This window comes from Pectinophora gossypiella, chromosome 24 (assembly GCF_024362695.1).
Source record: "Pectinophora gossypiella chromosome 24, ilPecGoss1.1, whole genome shotgun sequence".
Classification (NCBI taxonomy): domain Eukaryota; kingdom Metazoa; phylum Arthropoda; class Insecta; order Lepidoptera; family Gelechiidae; genus Pectinophora; species Pectinophora gossypiella.
The window spans coordinates 3884791-3908125 of NC_065427.1; the positions used below are offsets into that span (position 1 = coordinate 3884791).

The following is a 23335-nucleotide window of genomic DNA, read 5'->3' on the forward strand; positions in this document are numbered from 1 at the left end:
ATGAATTTTAAACAAGAAAAACGTAATAACAAGTCCGACATTTTATCACGTTTTTTTCTAATTCCATAGTAATTTCATGTTTTGACGTTTAGTAAAAAGTAACTAAAGTAAAGTAAAGTAGTAGGCTAGGATTGCCAAATCTATCAGTAAAAGATGTGTCAAAACCTTCGTATGGAGTATAGCCCTCTATGGATGTGAAACTTGGACACTGACACAGAAGGACAGAGAGAGACTCGAGGCCTTTGAAATGTGGTGTTGGAGGAGGATGGAAAGAATAAGTTGGACAGAAAGGGTTACAAATGAGGAAGTGCTAGTAAGAGTAAGGGAAAAGAGACAAATACTGAGAATTATTGAGGACAGAAGAGGCAAGATGATTGGACACCTAATAAGACACGACGAATTCATTAAAAACATCATAGAAGGAAAGCTAGAAGGAAAGAGAGGAAGGGGAAGACCAAGAAGAGCTCACATGGAACAGATTAAAGAAAAGGTTAACGTCGTGTCTTATAAGGAAGTCAAGGAATTGGCCTTTGATAGACTGGAATGGAAAATGCTACACCGACAAGAGCGTGGCTCTTAAATTGATGATGATGATGAAAAAGTAACTGATTTGACTAGATGGAAACTAGCCTAATCTAACACGTATATCAACGTAATCCATTCTTAATATAAAGTGTTTACTGTAATCGATAATTTGAAGCCATATTTTGTAAAAACATCGTCACTTGACGACGAGATTTCGATCTTAAACTTCAAGATTGGAATCCCGCTGAGATTTTCATTTCGACATAAACACTTTATTTGGTAGCGTGAAACGAGAATTAGAACGACTGTCACAGTTTTTTTTAGGGTTACCATTTGCGAGGTTTTTTAATATTTAGGTTTTTTCGACAAAGTCCAGGTAAATTTATGTTTTTTTTTTTTTTATGTACTTAATTAAGAGACTTTTTGTAATTATTTATTTTTAGTTTGGTGCAATAAAGTGTATTTGTATTGTATTGTATTGTATTGTAAATTAATCTACCTATGATACTGACCTTTAATAATGCTCAAGAAATTACTCGGCCTGGTCATGGCTATACTAAGTCCTATTTTGTTCAACAATGGTCGCTTTTTAGATATTATATAGGTACTATTATACTTATTTATACATAACATAATCTATAACATAAACAAACAACCTACATACGTCCCACTGCTGAGCACAGGCCTCCCTTCAATCAACGGGAGGGGGCATAGAGCATACTCCACCACGCTGCTCCACTGCGGTATAGTGGCGTTTTTTACGGAAAATAGCCGGGACCAACAGCTCAACGTAATTTTTGTCGTATTTTTTGTTTGTTTTTGTACTATGTGTTCTATGTGGTAATTTTTTTTCCATTATGGTAACCCTGTAGACCATCAGACCATTGAGGTCAGAACCAAAAAAGGTGTTATCGTATCGATGTGACAAATCAAAGAATCGCCATTTAAAATTGAATATAAATGATTTACCCATCATTAAACACCGCTTGAATATTTTGCGTCTTATAAACGTTAGAATTAGTTATAATGAATCTTGTTTATTATTTCTCAAACGACTATTTTTTATAATGTTTGAGGTTTACACGGCTATTGTCATAATTAAAACACATAATACCGGGTTCTCATATCTCTGATTTTAACACGGTAAGAACCTAAAAAAAAATATAAATATTTTAGTGTTTAAAGTTCTACAACTTCTTCTATTTAGAACACATATACCATAGAATTGTTGATCAAAGTTTTAGGTGGGTATAATATAAAATAAAATTGTCATTTTTACCATGTGCCGAGGTGTACGTTTTTTTACTTAATTTATGTACTAAATATGTCGACATTTTTTCTTTTTTATATTATATGTTACAAGAATAAGAGAAAGTATTGGTTTATACAATTAACGAGTTAAATATATTTTAAAATGTTTATGTAGCTAATATCGAAGTGCTAAGGGACCTCTACCAAAATGCCACTATGTCAGTTCGAGTACAGAACCAGAGCTCTAATCCGATCCAACTGCAGCGAGGAGTGAGACAGGGAGATGTCATCTCTCCGAAACTGTTCACTGCTGCATTGGAGGATATTTTTAAGCTTCTGGACTGGAAAGGATTTGGCATCAACATCAACGGCGAGTACCTGACGCACCTTCGATTTGCCGATGATATAGTCCTAATGGCTGAGACCCTGGAAGACCTGAACACCATGCTCGAGCATCTCAGTAACGCATCCCAACGAGTGGGTCTTAGCATGAACATGGCAAAGACAAAAATTATGTCCAACGACCATGTCGCACCCACTCCAGTTCAGGTTGGGAACGTTACACTCGAAGTTGTAGACCAGTACATTTACCTAGGACAAATAATCCAGTTAGGTAAGTCCAACTTCGAGAAAGAGATCTCTCGTCGGATCCAACTCGGATGGGCAGCGTTCGGGAAGCTGCGGAATATCTTCTCGTCCAGAATACCTCAGTGTCTCAAGACGAAAGTCTTTGACCAGTGCGTGTTGCCAGTGATGACCTACGGCAGTGAGACGTGGCCGCTTACTATGGGTCTCGTGAGGAGGCTCGGTGTCGCTCAGCGGGCAATGGAGAGAGCTATGCTCGGTATTTCCCTGCTGGATCGAATCAGAAATGAGGAGATCCGCAGGAGAACTAAAGTCACCGACATAGCTCGGAGAATTGCAAAGCTGAAGTGGCAGTGGGCAGGACACATAGCGAGGAGAACCGATGGCCGATGGGGCGGAAAGGTTCTGGAGTGGCGACCACGTGTCGGACGACGCTCAGTGGGTAGGCCCGCTACAAGGTGGACCGACGATCTGGTGAAGGTCGCGGGAAGCCGCTGGATGCGGGCAGCGCAGGACCGATCGTCGTGGAGATCCTTGGGGGAGGCCTATGCCCAGCAGTGGGCGTCATACGGCTGATGATGATGATGTAGCTAATAAACAGTATAATGTTAATGGGACCAGATGTTAAGCCAAATTGAAAAAAAATACACCTAATTGGATACGCAAAAACGATGGCTTGGCATATTTTAATCACAGTTTATATAAGTTCTGAAAAAAAAAAAACTATTAGTGAATGTCATCGTTTTTTTAGTGATTTATGCACTCGTAAAAGTGTATCTTTTTATAGGTACAAATAAATTCTAGTTTTAATAGCTACCTTTTTTAAAACAATTTATTGAAAAAAACCTAATCAAATTAGAGGTATATTTATAAAAAAGAATAACAGTCATAAACTGCACACTTTAGACTATTTAAACTGTAAACCGTTAGGGAGCGTGCTCAAATTGTTTGTCCCGCTCACACACGGTAAGAACGGGAATTTAGTATGGAGTGTTGGAGCTGTGGTGAGAGTTTATCAGTCCATCGTCCATAAAGAAAGTTCATTATAAATAATACTTTTTTTTATTTATTTTTTTATATTTAGTCGACAATGGTGCTCCTGTACACATCATCTAATTTTTTTTTAAGTTATACCTGTCCTTTTCTTATCCGCCGAAAAGGAAAGGAATAATCAGGCATAAAATTTATGGAACACACGTGAATTTCAGGCAAAAAAATTAAAAACCCTCCCAAATTTATATATTGGCCTATAACCCGACAGAATTAAGTTGACAGCACACGTCGAACGGGTTGCATACCAGCGAGAGAATTCATTTTAAAATTAACAGTTGTCAATCATGCGTCTCTTTCCTTTTCGGCGGATAAGAAAATGACGGGTAAAATAAAAAAAATAAAAAATTAGGAGGTGTGTACAGGAATCAGCACCATTATGCAAGTAAGAATTAAAAAAAAATCTATTCCCTTTTCTGCTAGCAGTACTTAACACATAATTACGTTGCGCCCGCGTCGTGAATACCTCGTTTGGATGCGTACGGGCATTGTGAGGATTTCCATCTTTTTTATTTTCGTCTTCCCAATTCCAAGCCACGCCCGGAGGAAGCACTACATCCACGCTTTGTCCGTTCCCAGAACTAATTTATACTTCTATAAACGTGTATAATATATTTAGATTATTTTAGATGCACGGCCGAAGGTATAGAAGTTAAAAAAAATATAGTTTTACCTTTATTTGACAGTCAAACAAAATAGGTTAAATGACCAGTATAGACCTCCTTCGTTTGATCAAGGGGAGGCCTGTACCTAGCCAACTCCACTATTACGTATAAGCGTCCCATTGCTAGGACAGGCCTTCCCTCAATCAACCGGGTCGTATGGAGCATACTGCACCACGCTGCTCCACTGCGGGTTGGTGGCTATTAAAATGTTAACAAAATTACGACGAGCCAGAAGAAAATTACTAGTTAAGCAAATATAAACTATCGGCTAAAAAATTTAAATTATCGACCTTGGAGGCGGCCAATCAGCTCGCGACAACAAACACCGACCCCGCCCTGGTCGATGATTTCCCTCATTCATTGTTTATCGCTATTGACTCACTAGAATCGATTAATTCTTACAATTATAATCCTATTAGACGACGCCCTGAGCCTCCCCACTTGTCCGGTCAAGTAGTTAATGCCATTTGAGGCAAATCTACAATAGGTCACGTAAAAAAACCCAAATAAAGCTACAGAAGAAAAGAACTCCATATCGTCAGCCATATTTTATTTTATAGACGTTATTTTTGAACGACGATTTCGTTCAGGAAGTAGTATATCAAGCTTTTGTTATTTTTTTTTATTTTTCACCTTATAAATGTGGTCGGATTTGGAGGTATTTCTAAAAGTCGTGTTAAATGATTGTTTGCGTCCGTTATTGTCATCGTAAATTTAATTTAAATATGTCTTGGAAGCCTCGGTTTAGATGTGTGAAAAAAGGTCGGTAATATACTGATTGGTTGAGGAATTGTGAAGGTATTTGGTTTCTAAACGAAGATTTTTTCCTTATAAAGCGTTAATGAGCATATTTATCTTTAAATCCTAAACTTTGGTAATCTTTTTTTAGGGGTTAAATTTTGCAAAATCCGCTATTAGTGAGTACCTACGACCTAAAGGGACCCTCATGCAAAATTTGTGCCTTGTAGTTATGAGTACGGTTTATACCTAATATTTTTTATTGTTTGGAGGTTCTCTAGACCTTCAAGTAGTGGCAAAAAGGTGTAGAGCTGATTTAGCTTAGTTTATCTATGACAAAAAAAACTACACTTAAACCGTCTATTGTAGCTGAAAATTACAAAGCGAGGGTCCCAACACCCGTAATATTGCAAATAAAATGTATCCTGTATGACCAACCCGCATTGGAGCAGCGTGGTGGAGTATGCTCCATACCCCCTCCGGTTGATTGAGGGGAGGCCTGTGCCCAGCAGTGGGACGTATACAGGCTGTTTATGTATGTATGTGTATCCTGTATGAGACAGAAGCAGTGTATTCGTAGCTTTTTACCAATGAAAGAATCTTCTTTGAATCAGTTCTAAAATTGAAGCAAATCTACCAATCGTTGCCTGTACCTCTGACTACTCAAATTGCCCTCTGAATAACCGATAGCCATCAAGTCCGGTATCGGGGATCAAACCGGCACCCCTTGTTAAGCAGCCAGCCAGTAAACCACAGAACCACAGTAACTAGTAATCTTCTTCTATCGTGTGGATTGAGAGGTACATTACCAACCTCATCAACCCTGGTGTCAGGGTTATTATTGAGCCGCCAAAGGCCCCTGACATGGCTCATGTAACGACTACTTACTTACATCATTGAGTAGTAACCGGGACCAACGGCTTAACGTGCACGGATTATCTTACTTTTTGGACAATCAGGTGATCAGCCTGTAATGTCCTAACCAAACTAGGGATCGATCACAAAGTGATTTTTGTGATATGTCCCCACCGGGATTCGAACCCGGGACCTCCGGATCGCGAGCCCAACGCTCAACCACTGGACCACGGAGGTCGTCGAGTAACTAGTAATAACATAAAGCTAATGATGCTTCCTTGATAGATCCACCTTATATATTCACTTCAACATATTAAATACCAACACATTCACACATCAAAACAGAATTTATCTTCATATATATAAAGCATAAAATCGTTCACACAAACATCAAGTGCTAAGATACAGTGTTGCGAACGGAAACGCTCGTCTATTCGGAACCGGACGCGCGGTTGTTTACCGCCCGTCTGTCTGCGCGTCGTTAACGCAGGCGCGTTGCACTTGTTACTAAACGACATTCTATGCTATGTAATTTTATAGATAGTATAGTACACCCCGAGAAATGCATTTTCGGAGGTATGTGACCTAACCTGTATTGGGCTGGTTTTCCCTTCGCGGGTTGGAAGGTCAGACAGGCAGTCGCTTCTGTTAATAACCGGACCTGTCAAATCTTCAGGTTAGGTAAGCGGACCCTGTGAGAAACGGGATAATGCTAGGAAGCTTATTATAAGATTAATGATTACTTAAATGATAAAAATGTCTGGTATTTAATGTGTTCCTCTAGTTATTAAATAACTTGTAATGTACCCTCATTGATTTAAAAGATGTGTTGCTGTTGCAGTTTCTTGTCACTTCTTCTCCTCAGCCATAACACCTTGCGAAATGACGTAAATTCAAAAATGTTACATTGACCTTCAACAAGTTCATCCATGATAATTACGTGGAATAAATGATTCTGATTCTGAAGATGATGACGTTTTGATATTTCACTTCCCCATGAGCTAACCGACAACCGTTCTAAATTCCAGGTCATTAGATAAAAGTGGTGGCAGTACCACATCGGAAAAACCCTCGGAAAGTACAGCCAACTCCAATAGTAAGGATGCAAATAAGAAGCCCCATATAAAGAAGCCGCTTAATGCCTTCATGTTGTATATGAAGGAGATGAGGGCGAAAGTCGTCGCCGAGTGTACCCTGAAGGAATCAGCAGCGATCAACCAGATCCTAGGAAGACGGGTGAGTTCGACTATTTGGTCTTTTAAATGTCTTTTATATATTTATTGACATGTGGCAAGAGAACAGGGTAGAATGATAACGACTTTAAATTACGGCTTAGGTGTCAAGTCGCCCACTGTATATTTGGTCTGCGGGTGACTTTACACTTTTTATAGTTTTTTGTAATGAAATCGTCTGAATGGTTTCATAAGCTTGGGTTAGTTTACTCCGAACGAGGACTGAAGGGGTAATTTAGAATCCTTCTCGCATAGATAATATATCATGTACAACACATAATACTGTAACAACAAAAAATATCTATTTTCTTAAGCCTGAAATTTTTTATCCCTGTTTTCTTGCTGTATTTGTACTCTAAATGAAATGGTCTTAACAGATTTTTATTTCTTACTTAAAGAATAGTCGCAAAATACATGAGAAATGCTTAACAAATGATAATAAAAATCTTTAAGATTAACTTTGTTTAGAAGTTTATGTTGTCCATATAATATTTCGTTCAAATGATTTGACTATGGGTCATCAAAATCTTAACAGAAGTGTGACCAAAAGATGGACATAAAATCTAAATCTCCGTTCAATTTGAACACAATTATGAGTGTTAAAATCCGAACACACCGTTACCGTTATATTGGCGTGTAAAACTATTTTATATGTACAAATATTTTGTGGATTTATAAAACAAACATTTTTTAAACGGTAATAATATTCGAAAAGCCTAAAACGAATAATGATATCTCTAATTCTCTATCATAATGGCATTCTTGCGCCCGTTTGTGGGATAGGTACTTACTTGACAAAGCCGTTTTTTTTTTTTATAAATAATACTCATTTCTTAAAATACCTTCTAGAAACGACGTCTCATTCAAAACACCTGAAGAATATCAAATTAGCGCCCCTGAAAATTTTCTACTCGATTTCGCTTGGCTTATAAAATCAGCCCCTATTTGCATACAATCGAAACTAAATCGATAAAAACTTGTTTGTTTTATAAATCGGCTACCAAGAATTGAGGTGTCTATTTTCAGTGTCAACCGTTTAATTGTATATGCTGATTATGTCTTTGTTAATCTTGTTAGGAATATGCGGCCTTAACAATCACAATACGTAGCTCGGCCAGAGACAATGCATTGCATTCGTTTAGCAGTGGAGCTGGGAAGGTTAGGAGCGCTTACAGTGATGATAGGTCACTTTAAAATAGTCTGAATACAAAAAAAATATAATTTGAAACGAAACTATATTAGACATTTGCTTGTGTAAGTTTCGTTGTTATAATCTCCTTGACATGTTTTCGCCTAAAACGGTTGTTGGTGTGCTATATAATCTTGAAACGCCATGTAAAATACTTCTTTTAAAGCTATATGATAACCCAAAATCTTCTAGTACTTATCGTGGTAGTAGAATTTATGGAAATTTTCTCCAATTGAATAAGCCCCACTTACCTATGCTTCATACCACCTCCCATTTTAGGGAAGTGGGAGGTTAGAAAAAGACAAAAAGTAGCCTATATCCACTTAAAAAAATCACGTCAACTCGCTCCGTTTTGCCGAGAAAGACGGACAAACAAACAAACACACACTTTCCTATTTATAATATTAACATTAATGTGAGATTATTTTGATTAAACATCAATAACTTATTAATAATAATAGTAATAACCTATTTTACTTCTTAAAATAATGTACATACGAGTAACAACAATTGCAGAATAACAACAAAATTCGTTAATAATAGATACAAAATTAATCCTTGTAATTTCTAGATACTTCTTTGTTTATGCGACATAATCCGACCTCAAAAGTGATAATCTATCAATCAGTATTTGCAACCTACATCAATAACGGTCTGGCTATGTGACATCAAACAGGTTGACATGATAACGTCACTATTTTGATTAATTATGTTTTTGTACATCAATAATCCCTGAATTATTCCATTTGGAAAATGCGTGTTTGGATAATCCACACCTTGCGATCTGTTAGATTAGAATTAAGGACGGATTAACCGATTGACATGGGATTATCGCGCTAAAATTGATTGATGATTCGCACAATAACCTAGAAACGGATAGTTAAAATAGATTAATGAAAGATTTTGTTAATCCTTTCGTTAATCTATTGAAAAATATACTAATCCCCTTTTAATTAAGCATTTATACAATATCATTGACTTTCCATCTGATGTAAATAAGCTGGTGCAAATTTTGACACCAACAAAAGGTCCACTATACGCGCTCCATTCTTTCCCAGCTCTGGGTACATTCGTATCAGCAATCTATACTAGATGTATTGAATAATAAACAACTGTCCGAGCGTACCGGGAATCGAATCCGTTACCTTCCGAGAAGCCAGTCTCTTTCCTAACAAGAGTAACAACGTGTCTTATTCATTCACATTGAAACTTGACTGAAAGCGCAATTGTGGTTTGGCGTGAGAGAAACGGATGTTATACACGTTTGGAGGAAGGCAAAATGGGTCATTTCTCTATAGAAGACCCGAAGGCTATACTTTAGATTTGGACTTTCATTATTCGTGACGCGATCGGCACAGAGTAACATTTTCCAATTACGAATTGCAATTTTTTATATTGATTATAACTGATCCATTTTTTCCACATTCCTAGTGACAATTCACATCTCGACTCGTACTTTTAATTTCCAAACACAATAAGATCGCTATATGTATCAGTATCAGTCAAGTGAAGAAGTCAGAGTGAATTCTGTTGTCTCTCAATAAGTACTCTCACACCAAACCGCTGCCGTACTGTGACGTACATAAGACATTGATATACAAGTACCGTAGATTGCACATGAGCGCTCAAAAAGTGGGACGAAAAGTTAGAGCAGAAACAGCGATGCTTGCTCTGACATTCCATAGTACGAGATTAGAAGACGAACTGGCAACATATGGATTTGTACAACCCGACCGCGTTACAACGCGCCATAGATGCTAAGACGACGATCGCACCTACGTAATTTTTGGCGATTTTACTGAATCTATATTGCGGTATATAAATTAGTTCAATATACAGGGTGTAAGTGACACCGTTCCGAATTCTGAAGGGGCTAATTTAGTTCATGATCCAGAGTTAATATCAAGTAGATTTTACTGTCGCTAATACCCTGTATAGCTGAGTTAGCGTCAAGTTTTCGTCGTATTTTTGTATGACGCGCTTTATCTATGGTACTTATATATCAATGACGTAAGATAACAAACATCATCGTAACGCAGTGGCATTCGTTGAGTCGCGAAGAGCAAGCCAAGTACTATGAGAAAGCCCGTCAAGAACGTCAACTACACATGCAACTGTACCCCGGTTGGAGTGCAAGAGACAACTACGGTTACGGTTCGAAAAAGAAAAAGCGGAAAAAGGACCGCAGTCCTGCTGAGTTGGGAGGTATAGAGAGACGAGACGGCTGACGCTTGTCACCACTCGCTTCAGGCCCTGGTGTCACCAACTAGGTTTGCCCGCGGTTTCGGTCCTACCTTGTCCAAATGTTGTCCGGTCTCTTGGTGTCCTTAAATGTCTGTCCATTTGTATCAAAGCGCAAACTCTGGTCACTGTTACTATTAAGCTAAAAACTACTAGCTTTTAAGAAAATAATGTTACTGTTTTTGTTTTTATCTTAGATCTACTCTGAGTCGCATCTATTTCAAATTGTTCAACAGCATTATCCAAACCAGTCGGATCAAAAATATCATGATCACCTGCGTTATTTCAGACGACAAATACATTGCTCCCATTTGGTGCAAATGTACTGTCAGTTGCATTTTTTACGCTTAAATCATCCTTTGTTCGCATTACACCGAAACAGCGGGCAAGATTCACCTAAATTCATGTTGTCTGTCCATTTGGTATAATCATGGCACTATCTGGCTGCATCCGAGTTGGTCGCACCACGGCCGCACTTCCCCTCCCGTCCGTCCCTGGCACCGAGCTCGCCCCAGCACTCACTAACAGGAGCTGCTTGGTCCGGGTCCCAATAACATGGTCCCATGGCTTGATAACCGCCCTAACCCGTCCCGTATGTGAGTGTGTGTGTGAGTGTTACTCAACTGTGTTACTGCGGCGGCCGAGGTGCCTGTGCTAGAAAAGCGGCTGGGACCGTTGCTCACGAGTCGGATACGACGGCAGAACCCATTCCTGGGCACAACCCCAGGAGCGGGTTCAAGCCGCTAGCTGTTGCGTGTTCTGTGTACTGTAGTCGTCGAGTGACAGTGTACTGTACACCCTACACCCCGGAAACATTGGTTTGTTATATGTCTAGAGGACGCGCGACGTAACCGACCGCAGAATAGGTTCTGTGAGGAACGTCACAATTGGCCAATTTCATTTCCGTAGGATCAAAATTTCACTCGGGGCTGTTTTTCTAGCACCGTTAGGGGCTAGTTGCGGTTCGAATTCTGATCGGTGGATCATCCCCATTCATTCTGTCGGTTGAGCGGGCATAGTGTTGGTAATTGCCAGAATGGAAGCGTTGGTTTGTCGATGGATCGGCTCCGGAGTTCGTGCTATGGACATTCCAATACTTCTTAGTTACTAATCGGTCGATACACGCGTGATCCTTTGAACAATACACATCTTCGGAATATAGTGACGGATTTTGTCAGTTACCGACACTATCCGTTCAAACGGCACCCGTCATCGCCAGTAGGCAGGGTACCGTCGAAGTTTCAGACGCATTTCTCTTTTCTTTCCATATTGCGCCCGCGCAGTGGCATGCGCTCGGTCGCGAGGAGCAAGCCAAGTATTACGAGCTCGCCAGGCGAGAGCGCCAACTCCATATGCAGCTATATCCCGATTGGTCGTCTAGGGCTAATACGCAAAGGGGCAAGAAGAGGAAACGAAAACAGGAGACAACCGATGGAGGTACTGCCTTGATGCCTCCCATCGAAAGATATCCCGTCCCTATCCCTCCCCCAACCTTGAAAGACTCAAGGAAGTAAGATTGCGAACGTGGCAAGTTTACGTCGATCACCTCTCCTGTCCCGATATCTATTAAAGTGACGTATGCTTGCTACGTCTAGGTACAGGTCATATTTGCTTGAGCTTTCTATTTAATAAATCCAAGTGACATGTCGTGTCGAACTATGACCAGCGGTCACATCAGAACTATTTTAAAAGTACAAAACCCGGTCACGGTTCCCACCAATCCACACACGCCTCGGGCAATGAGCGACCCGTTTGAATGCCAACGCTCATTAAAAAAAATGAGGTCAATTAATGAAGGATTAAGGCGTTCGCCCGGAGACGCTCATTGCTCTTCCCCCCACCTTGGAGTTCAATTGCTCTGAACTCGCGCCAACTGTGGCGACTGCCGAATGTATGGTTACAGGGGTACAAGGTTGTAGTTTTACAGTATTTTTTTATTTAAATATTTATCGCATTTATTTATTTTGTACGCTATACCCTGATGTAAGTGGCACTCCTTCGAAGGTTGTCCCGGTTTTTGTCTTTCCGTCTGCTCCAAAGCCTACTTATCGGGGAGCGTGCATGAACATTTTGACCAATAGCTTTTCAGGGATAGTAACTATGCTGTACAAGGCTGGGACAGCCTTCTCGTGGTATTATTAAAGTATGCAGAGGTAGAGTGAGGTACTGTATGCATGACCAGGAGGCTCCGTCTCGTCAGGACGCCAACATCCAAGAGAACTGATCCGAGGATGGCTTTACAATGTCCACGGAGGTTGACTAGTCAAGCTGCCGGCTTCTTGTATCTGCGGTGTTTATTTAATGATACTGGCCAAATGAACTTATTTATTTTGATTCCGAAGAACCTATTCTGCTTCAATTTGCTTATAAGCGTCATGTTTTGGTTTTATTTGTTCGAAGCAACTTTAGTAGTTAGCATTATTTTGGAAGTTGCGTGTAGTATGTTTTATTTTTACAACCAATGTTTTTTTCCGTTGATCCCTTTCATTTTTCCTTATCCTTTGTTCCCTCCTTGCATGTTACTAACGTTCTGGGGTTTGCATGTGCTTCTTCGTAGTTTAGTACTAGCAACATTATTTTTAAGACGCTTAAAATATGATTTCTAGTAAATTTATTTGTGCTGATATTCAATCGCATTATTCAGTACTATTTTATTTTTTATCACTGTAACAGCTGAATTTACTCGACATCATATTTTAATTTATTAAATTCAATTTTTTTATTCAATTCAATCAATTATCATTATTACTTAATTTGCTCAAAAACTTTGTTTTGCAAAGAAGTTTATTTGAGATTTTCAATTAAAGATTCATTATTAACTTCAGATTTGTTGTTGCCTTTAACTGCTTTTGTTTAGTTTGACACAAAATGATGGATTCTAACGTATTAACATGATACTTCCAGGAAATAATTTGAAGAAATGTCGAGCGAGATATGGACTCGACCAACAAAACCAGTGGTGTAAACCTTGCAGGTTCGTATTTCTTATTTGTGTTTTCTTTTCTTTTTGCTTTTACGTATCAAAATCGTGTTGAAGACCAATAGTATCTTTCCTATTGGTCTATCCAAACAGTATATTTACTGTTGCTGAATTATTTTTCTCAATTTATATTGTTTCTATGTGGAAAGACTTGGCTTTCTAGTTTCCGACGATCCAAGGAGCCCAGTCGTAACATGTTTCATTTGGTTTTGTTTATGTACAATGAGAATCAGTAGTAGATGTTGTGTATTGATGTTTTGAACTGTTTATTTTACATTGAAAATTTCCAAATGCTCTGTTACGCAGTGCTCTTTGAAGTGTCCAAATGTGAAACACTCGAGGTACAAGGAGCGCGGCAAATTCAGAAAATGTGTCTTTTCACAAAGAAATAAGTTTAGAAGCAAACAGAATAGATTTTTTTGAAAGTAGACAAAAGTGTGGAGTAGTTAATAGGAATTAGAATATAGATGAAGGGCAATCATTTGTCGAAGAAGCTTTCAAAAAAATCTTGACACATTTTCTGAATTCGCTCGCTTTTCTTTTGGATTCGTTAATTGTACTGATATATTGTTTACTGAAGGTATATTATACTCATCGAAATGTTTTTTCCACTCATGATTGCCGCTTCTCACGGATCGATGCTGATTCCGCTGGCACTATTGGTGACACTTTCATTTACTTTACTTCTACGTCACTTTTAAAATTATTACCAAACGCTACTTGACCCTATTTTTGACCGTTTCTCTTCTACTGTATGTCTTTATTTTTTCTTATTTATCATTCGTATCACCACCATAATCATCACCACCACCCACCATCACCATCTATCGTATTCCTACTGCTTGCATCTAAATTTTATTTGTTTTCATCATCTTATCCCATCCGTTTCTTACTTTTTAACTGTTGTAAAATGCGTTATTTTTTTCAACCCTGAATCAATTGCAATTTTCTTCTTGTCTGTCTATTATTCTCTTTCATCTTTTTTCACTGTTACTTTGTACTTGCTCTTAATATTTCTATTCTTATTCTATTATTTATTATATTCTCTTTACTCGATCCCTCTGCCATTATCTTTCTCTTCTTCGTCTTCAACTTGGTCAACTCTAGTCCGGAGTCAAGTAGCGTGATGGTATCAGGCCTAGGGCTCCTGCGGCCGGAGGCGGCGACGCCTCTGCCGCCAGCCAGTCTGGTCGGCAGCCCGCCGCAGGAGCCTACTTACGTCAACCTCTAGTGCCGGCGCCCCGCCGACGGAATCACGGTCAGTTCTGCTGTTATATGAGATGTTGGCATTGTCGTATCTAGTATCTATATTTGAATATGTATCGATTGTCTTTTTTTATATTTTTATCTCTGCTATATGTCTGTGTCTTACTTAGGGCATTATTTTGTCGTAAAATTTGTTTGATGTGTTTTAAATTAATTTGAATACTTAAGCTTCTCTGCAATTTGTTACAATCGTTTGTGTTAAGGATATGATTACTTCTAGTTTCATTTATAATCTTATAATGTGTTGCTTTTAATGTATTTATTTATATCAGTCCATCAGTTTAATTGTATGAAATGTCTATTTATTAATGCCAACATCTCCAAATTGAGTGTCGTGAAAGCCTGATTTTAGATTTTTCTTCGATTTCCTACGATTTTGAGTTTTAGTTGGTAGTTGCTTTCGTTATTTCTCTAGGTTCGATTATTTTGGCTTCAATAATACGGCATGAGTGTTCCAATTTTCAATATTTTTTTTATATAGTGTGTCTTTTATTTTTAACATTTTCTCAGCATGGAGTTTAGTTAACACGTTTATTTTCTTTAGATCGAGTTTTGTTCTTTTATTTCTTTGGTGTTTCGATGTTGTAGGTAGTTTTAGTAACAATCGACCGTACTTATTACTTTCTATTAAATGATGTTACTACGGCGCATTATTACAGTACTTATCGTTTGCGACCGTTTTTATGCAAACAAGAATTTAAAAGACGAAATTTTACAATATCATATAGAAGGTAACAGAACGGTCCGAGATTAGTACCTTGTGACAACTCAATACTAACTGCTACAATTCTTCTAGGCGGAAGAAGAAGTGCGTACGCTACATGGAAGCCCTCGCAGCGGCCTCAGGGACCGTCCCGCTTCCCATGGTGACTCCTCAGTCCCCCTGCTCTGAAGACGACGTTAAGCTTGAAGAGTTGTCGGACGCCTCGAGCGATGGCGACGCCGATACTCCCCTAAACTCCGCGTCTAGTCCCGGAGGTTTGAGTGCTCTTTCGTCTCTTGCGTCGCCGGCGTCCGACCCGCCTCCCAACCCTCCTAGGAACCCCGTGGGTACGAACCCTAGAGACGCGAACAATCCTCTGTCAGTGGGACAATTGACGTCGCAATCGTGGCCGCGCGCCGCGCAGTCCCGGCCAGGGCATGAGGTGATATCAGTGTCATAGCGGTGTGGGACCGTCGTCACGTACACGACTCTAGGATTTCTGGGGCTGGTTAGCGCGTGATGCGCTCTGTAGTGGTTTTCACTTGAGATCTTAATTCACTTTTTGTACAAAAGTTATCCATGTTTTATTTAACCGAACGAAGACATTGCTTAATTTTAAGCCGTTTGGCTTACCAAGTTGGAACCACGACAAAGTTCACATCACATTCGAACGCTTTAAAATTACTTGATTTACAATTTTGCTGTTAGAATTTGCATATAACCTTTGATAATCGTCTGCAAAAGTAAAAATGTAAGTCAAATAATTTTAAATTTCGATACGTGTGGCGCCATCTATTGGCGAGCTAGTGCAACTAACCAGCGCCATCTAGCGGATATACACCGAAGCAGGTCGTGTTGATTGTGATATAAATAGTACCAGTTGCAAAGACCGATGGAAACCAACGGAACATTGGACTATACAGTGTTATTTTTCACTATGGACTGGATGTATGATATCTAGGAATACCGGCATTTTTGTGTACATTAGTTCATAGTTTTTAAAATTGTTAAACGATCATTATTTATGATTTTCAAAAGTCAATTTAATATGTTATTCTGAATACCACTTTAAAACGTTAATTTAAATGAACATATTAAATAGTATTTATCAAGATATGATAATATTATTGAATTTTCTTTTGAAAATGAAATACTTTTATAGTTACTTGACAAGCAAAATACATATAAAATATCGTTTTTATTTAAATGAAAAAGGCCTAATATCTGCATAACATCTTTACCTACCAAATGTACGGTAATTCTAGAAATCAGCGCAGTCACAAAACTACATAACTAATTTTAAAAACAGTCATATAAATATGATCTCAAAATTGTGACCCCTCGTCAAGTCATATAACGCATTTCTAAAAACACACACTTTTAATACCCCAATAGATATTTCTTTACGACTAGTCACATTTTCATGTGCCATTTATTTCATATTTTCAGAGGTATATATCTCTTTTAATAAATTCATGAGACTTGATTTTTAAAATTAACTGTTTTAAAATAATATTTGGATATTAAAAGTGTTGTTAGTACCTACTGTCGCGGTTCTCCCAAGATAGTCGACGAAAACAATTTAAATTTTGTATATCTGTATGTCTGTTACTCCTTAGTCATCGAAAGAATCAAACTGTATGTCTGTTTTCATACAATCTCTGGTCTTTTCTTGTTGTTTAGATAGTTCTGACAGGGTGTTCAAATACCTAACATGTTATCTATATCCTTAATGCACTTGAACTTGTAAGAATATTATTCTTAAAATCGCTGAATCGATATTTTGCCGATTTTTATAAATTACATAAGCATTATTTTTAAATCAAACTTGTCCACCAGAATCGGCCCCATTCTGAGATAATGGAATACATCCTTCAGTGGTTGTTTACCTGTCTGTTTTGAACTGCAAATCGTCATAAAATAATAAAATAATGAGTTAAAAGGTAACTGTGGTATAAAGTGGTATTTTTTGCAGTTACAAATCACTTATAACTAATTTATGTCACGCCACCAGAACATATTTTAAGAGGATACTTTAGTGTAAAAATGATTTAATTAAAAAGCAACCTTCTTCAAATACCTTTCATGATTTGTCAGCTCGAGAGAATGAACAAAACTAATATATAATTAATACTAATATATATAATTAATGAAATATTATTCATCATCATCTAAATATCAATGTTTTTACAATTATTTGTTCTCATACAATACACCGCTCTCTGTCAGGGCACTCACAATTTATGACATTAATTTTCCTAATAACGAACGGCCTGCACCATAAAGTCCCATGTAGCGTTAGATTTTAGTTTTTAAATGTTTTCCCTTTGCTAAATGTATGTAAAAAGTAATATTTAAGGCATAGCGGAGGGAAAATTGTTTTTCCGTTGTGCGGAACTCATTAGACTGTCGTAGGTTAGAATAGGCATGTTGTATGAGTGAAATTATTATCGTTGGTTTTGTACCGATTGCCCTCAAAAGCATTTTTTTTTGACGAAAGTATTTTGCTTACATTTATTGTGGTGCGCCATCTGTTGTCTTTGTTATGAACTACGATTCTTGTATTTAAAGATGTAGGTTCCTATTTTAACCGCGACACTGTATTGGCGCTGTTGATTTTCAATGATTTTTGTTCGCATGCTTTTTATTAGTTTTTGGAATGGAATTTATTAAAATTGGTTTTTTGGTACAACACCAACCTTTGTATATGTGTAAGTACATACATGATGTAAATGTATAAAATATAGGTTTAATCTAACTGTGTCATATTAGAAATTAAGTGTACTATGCTACTTACATATTATTACTATATAAAAAAAGGAGTTTTAAAAGAAAAAATATTAGTTGAATACTGACTCGGAACGGAATAATTACATTAAATACATATCCAGGACATTATTTTACCAATTTGTACCAATAATGAAGAGTTGGCAAATCGCTAATATTTGTACATACATATTTGTAATTCTTGAAAAATTGATATTTAGAACATTTTGGTATAAAAATATTGCATTTATATTATTATTATTAAAGAAATTAGTGCCCTCGGAATGTTCAGATGGTTTGTTTGTCCGACACATCTTTTGTTAATTACTTTTTTATTGTTATTATTAAGAATTTTAACGTTGTTAACTCCAATGAAACCCATGACTTAAATTGTGCTCTCGACGACCGCGATATGATTTGAAAATATTATTTTAAACACAGACCATCATGTATTACCGATTAAAATACAATTCTACATGATTTTATATACATTTTGACCACGAAATATTGAGAAAATATATAATATTTTGATCATTCGTCTGATTTTGCATGAAATCTGATGATGTGCAATAATAAATGTATGGGTACTGTATAGTTTCTAAATATAAATTAGATTTTTCTTAAAATTTAATTTTTAAGGTCTATTTTTTTAAAGAAAAATTATATGGTTTTTCATTTTGTTTTAGCACACAAGGTTGCTCTTACGTTCTTCCTTTTTTTAATTTTTTTTTAATGATTTAAATTTTCTTTTTAATTTATGATTTGACAATTGAGACCCGTGCCAAAACCATCTAGAACGAGAAATAGATTTTCAGGGAGTAAAATGGACAGTAATGTAACTATTATAAATATCTGTGCCAAATTGTAACTATTACTCTGGTTGGTATTTTATAATACCTCATACCTCTGAAGGTCATTTATGTTGATAGATTTTATAGGTTGTTTTTATTGTTAAGAGGGTAAAGACATGGCTTATGAGAGCCAGTTTTTTTTTGTAGAGAAAATTTGTCAAATTAGTAAAACTCAATTATTAGGTCTGGTCCCCTGTCTTGTGTTCAGTTGAACGATTATTTTAATAAACAACTTAAAATTTTTAATTAGCCGTTTTATTTACTGATACTCATCGACTTAAAAAATGTTTTGCGTTTACGCGGACGTGATTATGGAAGTATATTAGGAAATTAAATACAGTACATTGGATCTATGTTATCTTAAAATTTAATAAATAATAATAATAAATAATAGTACAGTAAATTAAGTACAGTACAATATAGTGGCGGTAAATTCGTCGTATATTATTAGGTGTCCAATCATCTTGCCTCTTCTGTCCTCAATAATTCTCAGTATTTGTCTCAGTATTATATGGTATCAGTAAACAATGTATAACATATCGGATCGGTGGTGTCACTGAGTACAAGTACTAGTTGCGCAGTGTGGTCCCAGAGTAAGCGCCACAGGTCAGCGGCCGCGGCGGGCGTGGGCGGGTGCTGGGACACCGCGTACTCCCGGAGCCGCCGCCGCCGGCTGCACTCAACCACTGGACCACGGAGGCCGTATTACAATTATCATTATGATGTAAGTGAAGTATCTACCTATTTCCTCTAGTGACGTCATCAATAAAAGCAATCAACCATCGTACTCATCGTAATTTAATTCGTAATTAAAATTCGAAAATAAATCAAAAAGAAAAATGAGATTGATTTTGATCATCTAAGACTGATGGTTGAAGATGTTTGTAGATTAATATTTTATAATTTGTCTTTGAACCAGTGAAATACCCTATTCGACATCGGTCCTTGCGGCGCGGTGACATCGCGTGGCGCGAATTATATCGAGTGCTTTGACCAATAGCGTCGTCTATTGGTCGAAATCCTCGATATAATTCGAGACGCGCGCGAGTGCCGTGACACCGTAACGAATACCGAGGGGAATGATTCTGAGTTAATATCATCTAGAATTTTCCGTCGCCTATTTTCAATTTTTTTTGTATTTTATGTATGCAATCTAATAATGAAATAAACACTCCACTTTACATCTCGTACAATTTTGTGCTACTTTTCGGCAAATGATCAAGTAACCAGAGCCACAATAAATTAAAAAAAAAACCTATAATTCAAGATTCAAGTGACCAGAGCCCAATTTTTTTTTTAAAGTTTAAATTGAAGTAATCAATGTTGTAACTAGATGTCGCTAGTGAATTTATTGCACGCCAGCGTCATTATTTTCATTTTATAAAATACTTATAGATCTCACGTCGGACACTAGGAGATAGGAATGTATAGAGGAAGGCTCAGTTATTTATCTAAAAAACCGTCATATCAAAAACCTTTTCTGAATTTTTTACTACCCGTTTCAATAAAAAAAAGTTAAAAACCAAATTTTTGATTATCTTTCTATAAAAGTTTTTATAATAAATAATGGCGGATACTAGCAGGCACAAACTAAAAATTTCGTTTAACAGTTCTATCTAGTTTTATCTCTTTCCTACTCTCATATTAAGTGAAAGACGGCATTATTTTTAGAGCTGTTTGTTTGAGCTGTCAAAGTAACTACACAAATATAATGACGTAAGAAACCCTAGGTACATTCGAAGTCCAAAATTTTGGAAGGGTAGCTGTGGAAACGACAAAATGCTAAGTCTACGATTGTAGACTTTTTTTTGTTTTGGTTTTCCCCGAAGGGTAAAGCAAAGGGAACTATGCCCATACAGCCATGTCTGACGTATTTTTTTTCTTGATGATTGAAATGATGAAAGGTGATGATGATGAAACCTAAGCCCCCACCCTCGGAGTAGACTCCTACTCCGAACCCCAAACGAATTAACTCAAAAGTCCGCATAAACTTTTGAGTTATGAAGCGGCTTCCCGGCACGAAGCGAAAATAGGCAGATACACTTTGTTTATTGAATACTCCAATATAATAACACTCGCGAATGTCTTCCGACTAACTTAATGCGATCATTAACCACAAAACACCACTTCGTATTAATTATTTAGATTACTCAATGAAGAAAGCAACTGTCCCGTTCCCGTTTCCCGCCGAAAACCGATTGTAGACAATGTGAAAACGTCAGCAGTAAACGTCAAACGGATAGCAACACTGCACAAGATAGAGACGGAAATATAAAAAATTGGAATGGAAAAAAAGGACAACAGTTTCCACAAGACAGAGACGGGCATAGAAAGGATAATAGGGACGGCAATACTTTAAAGTCACTCTTTACAATTTATGCGATCCTGGTACTATCAAAATCGAAACATACAAGGTTTACCCGCACGACAATAATCGATACGAATCTACCCTCTGATTGGTAAAAAAATGTCGCCATTATATTCTACACGCTCCGTACTTTAAAACATCGTGATTTTATTCGTTAAGTAATAAAAGTATAATTATGAAGCACTAAAGTTAATATTAGTTAAGGGGCGACCCAAAACACTCGGTTGACCAAGAATTTCGCATGTTGAGAAAGATCGCGAGGAGTGGAATTTTGTTGTTCGAGCCCTACAACCCAGCAGGGGTATAATAGAATTAGAAGAAGAAGTTAAAGACTTTCAATCTTATTTCGAGTGTAATTGTGAAAGTGTGAATTTCGACAAAGCACCAACTCGTCATCGGTTTCTCGCAAAACTATTACAAATTTTCGTTTGCCGATTTCTAGAAATCAGTGCATTTAGTGACTTATTTTCAAGATGGGAGCTCCAAGGACATGGTATGTACATTATTATTACATTTCTTTTTTACAATTAACAATTATTTTTTTTTACTTTTCTCGTGTAAAAAAGGAAAAACGATTCTGATGAGGATAAACGGTGTCACAATGTTTAAGGGAACAAATGACGTGAAAATAACAGTAAATATATATTTACTTATGAGCGTTTAAATGTCTGTGTGTTACTTCTCTCGTCTGACCTCGTCCACTTTGGTGTCAGCGTTATTATTGAGTCGTCAAAGGCTATGGTTCAAGTAACGACTGTTTAGGTAGTAGCAAATAGTAGCCGGGACCGATTGCTTGACGTGCCCTCCGAAATACGAGATCATATTATTTTTCGGACAATCGGGTGATTTCAGCCTGTAATGTCCTGACCACATCGGGGACAGTTTCAAAGTGATTTTTTGTTAGACGTGTCCCCATCGGGATTCAAACTCGGGGCGTGATTTTTACTAGTGTAATTGGATTGTTACATAATGTATAGTTATGTTATTTCTCGTGTTTTTTTTTTGTTAGCTTATTCGTTCTCGAATGTTAATACCTCTTTATAGTTGTTTCAAAAGTTATTCATTGTGATTCTACTTGAATACGTCCCCCGAAATACCCATTTTGTGTAATATAGTCTATATATAAAGTTCGCAGAACTTTCTCGAGCTATCTTCTTCTTCTCGTGTGGGTTGTGAGGTGGAATACCAACCTCATCAACCATGGTGTCAGGGTTATTATTGAGCCGCCAAAGGCCCCTGGCATGGCTCATGTAACGACTATTTACTTACATCAGCAAGTACTAACCGGGACCAACGGCTTAATGTGCCTTCCGAAGCACGGATCATCTTAATTTCGGACAATTAGGTGATCAGCCTGTAATGTCCTAACCAAACTAGGGATCACAAAGTGATTTTTGTGATATGTCCCCATCGGGATGCGTTGGTGTTACTGAAATACCTCCCGATGTGTTGAGTATTTTGTTATTCAAAATATTGTTTTTCTTCCAGGTACAAGCCGGCAAGTGTAGTTACACGTATGTATGTCTTTGAATCGGCTCGGTTTTTCGAGAATCAGCACGACTGGCTTGATATTCGTGTTACGGTCTTGGAAGGATTTTAGCCAGTGTCTACTGCTCGAAACGCTCTCAACAAAGAAGCTTGCGGTGTTTGACTTTTAGTTGTAATTTATCATTTTGTATTATTACTTCTACAGCTGCAGTATTGTGTTCTTTAATAAAAATGTGTATAAATTGAGTTTTTTCTTGTTATATGGAAATATATTTTAAGATAATAATTTCATTAAACATTTTGTCTAGTGTTTTGTTTCATTCATAATTATTATCCCAAAAATATGAGGGTAGAAACGGTGAACGCAGTCCCGATTGCATTCGTCGTGCAAAACGAGACAACAATAGTCTGTACTTGTCACACTTAATACCCCCTACGTCATTCATTTGCACAAGACTGTGATGGAGATAGAGAAAGTGATAATGACGGATAAGGACGGCAATAGTTTTGACGTCACATTGACTCGTAACTTATGAAGCCCTGGTACATTTAAAAAACAAAGTTTTTTTTATTAAGTGGGTA

General features: G+C 37.4%; 1 protein-coding gene and 1 long non-coding RNA gene across 10 annotated transcripts in view; both read left to right on the top strand.

Moving 5' to 3' along the window:
* LOC126377867 (protein pangolin, isoforms A/H/I/S) overlaps window positions 1–19143 on the top strand; it is a 192960-nt gene extending 173817 nt beyond the window's left edge. For 5 of the 9 annotated variants that reach the window (XM_050025883.1, XM_050025884.1, XM_050025887.1 and 2 more), the window contains 4 exons: window positions 6698–6905; window positions 10130–10295; window positions 13236–13305; window positions 15374–19143. In XM_050025883.1, coding sequence (XP_049881840.1) covers window positions 6698–6905; window positions 10130–10295; window positions 13236–13305; window positions 15374–15740 — 811 coding nt within the window. In that variant the 3' untranslated portion in view covers window positions 15741–19143. Of the gene's footprint in view, window positions 1–6697; window positions 6906–10129; window positions 10296–11614; window positions 11769–13235; window positions 13306–14418; window positions 14570–15373 lie in introns of all 9 variants that reach the window. The other 4 variants (XM_050025885.1, XM_050025892.1, XM_050025891.1 and 1 more) reach the window with 3 other exon arrangements.
* A 2231-nt stretch (window positions 19144–21374) lies between these two features.
* LOC126377931 (uncharacterized) lies at window positions 21375–23060 on the top strand. The gene is made up of 2 exons (XR_007568003.1): window positions 21375–21758; window positions 22754–23060. It is a non-coding gene; the product is annotated as an uncharacterized LOC126377931 (long non-coding RNA).
* Window positions 23061–23335: the final 275 nt, after the last annotated feature.